Source organism: Monopterus albus, unplaced genomic scaffold, assembly GCF_001952655.1.
Source record: "Monopterus albus unplaced genomic scaffold, M_albus_1.0 scaffold50.1, whole genome shotgun sequence".
In the NCBI taxonomy this organism is placed as follows: domain Eukaryota; kingdom Metazoa; phylum Chordata; class Actinopteri; order Synbranchiformes; family Synbranchidae; genus Monopterus; species Monopterus albus.
Window position 1 is genome coordinate 1761345 of NW_018127930.1, and position 3467 is coordinate 1764811.

Consider the following 3467-nt stretch of genomic DNA (forward strand, 5'->3'; position numbering starts at 1 on the left):
AAAAACTGAAAATGTTCATATAATATTTTCAGGACAGAATGGTTTTTAAAAAAATGAAAATGTTCATATAATATTTTCAGGATCATCATTATTTCAGCTGACATCGTGCACACATTACTTCTCTTTATTTAACCAGGTAAAAAACCCATTGAGATCACATCTCTTTTACAAGGGTGACCTGGCCAAGAGGTCAACATCACATGTCGACAATACATAAGTTTCAATACAAATCAAAAACATTAAACATTTAAACAATCAAAACCATAAATACAATAATCAACAATACAACCAATTTAAAAACACCTACACTGACCAATAGAGTCCTGTTGCCTAAGAGCCATAAGAGAATAAAAAGCTTTAACTGAGCATAATTTAGTAAGTTTAAAATCTGCTTGGAAACTATTCCACGAAGAGGGAGCGGCAAATCCAAAAGCCCGTTTCCCTTTTTCGGTCCGAACTCTCGGCACCATGAGCTGATACTTATCACACATGATGCATATCAATAAAATTTTTTGTTTCAGATTACCACACAATAAATCTGGGGCCATGTAATACAGTATAATATTGCATTAGAATTATTTTAATGTAATATGCAGTAGGGAGTGGGAGTAACTGTGGGTGTTACTAGGGCCCCAGCAGCTCATTTATGAGCCAAAGCCTTTGGCAGGCTGAGCCATCCACGGTGAGGTGCATGTCAAGAATAGAGCAATAGAGGACAGATATCTTGAGACATCTGTTTGTTTGTTTGTTTGTTTTGCTCAAGCTGTCAAGATATGCCTTTATATATCCCACCAACTAACACTAGATAAATAATTCCATCATACACAGAGGGACTTGAATGGAAAGGTAAGAAGCCTTTGGAATGGAGGACAAGACACGTTGTCAAAGAGCAACAGCATGAGTTTGCATTAGTGATGCAAAGACAACCAGCAATGACAACAAAAGAAAGAACAATTCTGTATTCCTATACCACAAAGTGAGATTAGTGGCTTGTCCAGCTAACTCTGAGCTGTTATCCAGGACTGTAAGGCTCAGTGAAGCCAGAGAAGCCCAAGACTAAGTTTAACTCAATTTGTGATACAGGCCTCTGGTGTTACTTTGGTTGACCACCGAAACAAGTAGTGCTGCTTAACAAAAGAGAAAATTCACACATCAATTGAAAACATATACTAAGGCAAAAAAGAGTCGGTCTTCAGCCTATGTGTAATCTAAACTTTTCTACTAATATACAATACAATACAAATTGCTGAATTAAAAAAGAGCAAAAAAATACAACAGGCTTGGATGCCAGTGATGACCGTTGCTCAATATACTGTACATCACAGATTACTATTTGGTTAATACAAGAAAGTGGCTCAGCTCACTGAAAACCAGTTAAAAGCTTCTCTATATATGACGAGATTAGCTCACAGCAGCTTTACGACTATGCAGGAATAATTGTGGCAGCCAGTGCAGGACAGCTGTACAGTTGGTTCTAGCTGTGATAGAGGTGTACGCGCTGGGCTATGTTGCTGCGACACAGAGGACAGTTCTGCATAGCGTTGCTGCAGACCTGACAACAGCACACATGACCACAGGGCAAGAAGATGACCTGAGACTGGAGAGAGGGAAAGACACAGTCATTTGTGAAAACAGTGTAAATTTAAGATATGGCTTAAATTATTCCAAAATTTTTTCCAGCAGTACTGTATTTTTTCTGAGTTAACTGAAGGGCAACAATTTGCATTAACATATTTGCAGTGGTATCCTTTGTTGTGTCTCCAGAACCAGTAACACAATAACAAAAGTGTAGTGAATGATTCATCAATGTTTGTTTGCTCTAACACAAAGTCTGACACCACGGGCCCCCATCAGACAAATCTGCTTCCACCTCCCACGGCACATTTGCTTCAGATCTCTCCTTCTGCACTCCCCCTTCAGCTCTCTCACGCCCACCTGTCGAGGCATGGCTCGCAATTCACACACCTCTGCTCTAACACGAGCTACAAGCATTCAGTGGCTAGTTAACTAGCTTAATGTTTACACTAATAATCACCAGTTACTGCCAATGCAATGAAGCTAACAAGCTATTTGTAGTTTGCATAAAGGTGCTGATAATGATAATGTGTACCCATCAGTATTACATTGCTGACCACCTGCAAGTTCACTCATCTTGTCCACAGTTACACCCAAATTTGCAAATATCTAACAACAACCTCTCACATTATCAATGCAGTATGAACTCAGCTGGCAAGTGTATTACTATAGGCTTGTTTGAGATGAGCCAGGTCTGCGCAAAATCGATCACCCGTGATTGTCGCAAAATGCATGATGGTTAGTTTTCTGTTCGACTTGACCTCAACATACTCTGATATCGTGCAAACATAACCAATGATAGCACCATATAAACAGTGCAAGTTGCCGCTTACCATCTATGTTAGTTTCGGTAATAAGTCATGCAACAATTGGTGTGGATCATGTGAGAATCGCAGGTTTGTCTCTGCCAGAACTTCCATTACTGCACAGACATTTGGTGCATGCACCATACTTTCTGTCAAGGACTAAAACTCTGTGCAAGACTTTTGTGTGTGTGTCGACTCCCTCTCTCATTACCAGCCTGTGCCAAGTTACAAACTTGGTTCAAGCTTGTAACGGATGTGTTTCTGTAAGAACTTCAGGTTTTATTAAGAGCACATGTGACTCCAGTGGGCTGGGGTCATATATGAATCAACATATAAATAAAACTCCTATATACTTCTAATGTAGCTGTCTTGAGAACTATTTAGGTTGTACTGGTGTACATAGATAAAAACTTTTGTTATAAGAAAGTGGAGAAAATGTCAAGGGTGGTGGATAATTTGCTGGAGTGTGTGACTGTAAAAATACTCATGGAAAAAAAGAAAAATGTTGTAATAAGCTGTATTTATAGAGCACCTGGAGCCAGCATAGAAAAATTTAATGACTGGATGGAAGAAAATTACTTGACAATAAGTCATAAATTAATGTTCATATGTGGTGACTTCAATATAGATTTGTTAAATCCTAACAAGCACACAGGAACTGAGGAGTTTATTAACACAATATATAGATGCAGTTTATACCCAAAAATTACAAAACCAAGTAGAGTAACAACCCAGCATGCAACACTAATACTGTAGATAATATATTTACCAATGTTATTGACAGCAAAATGACAAGTGGATTACTTATAAATGATATAAGTGATCATCTACCAGTATTTGTGGTTTATGAGGGCCAGTATAGAAAAGAGAGGCCAAAAACAAATCTTTTCTATAGGAGGGTGATGAATGAACATGCTGTAAGGAGGCTAAAAGAGGATTTTATGGGGCAAAACTGGGAATTAGTTTACAGAGAGGAAGACTTAGATAAAGCATATGAGCAATTTTTAAATATATTTAAGAAAGTATATGACAGGAACTGTCCTCGTAAGCAATATAAAAACAAGAGGAATTACAGTGGGAAACCGT

At 38.2% G+C, this 3467-nt stretch overlaps 1 protein-coding gene across 1 annotated transcript in view; it reads right to left on the minus strand.

Moving 5' to 3' along the window:
• Positions 1-734: 734 nt before the first annotated feature.
• The window catches only part of lrsam1 (leucine rich repeat and sterile alpha motif containing 1), a 25440-nt gene continuing 22707 nt past the window's right edge, over positions 735-3467 (minus strand). The window contains exon 25 of the mRNA XM_020601179.1: positions 735-1597. Coding sequence (XP_020456835.1) covers positions 1475-1597 — 123 coding nt within the window. The 3' untranslated portion in view covers positions 735-1474. The remainder of the gene's footprint in view (positions 1598-3467) is intronic.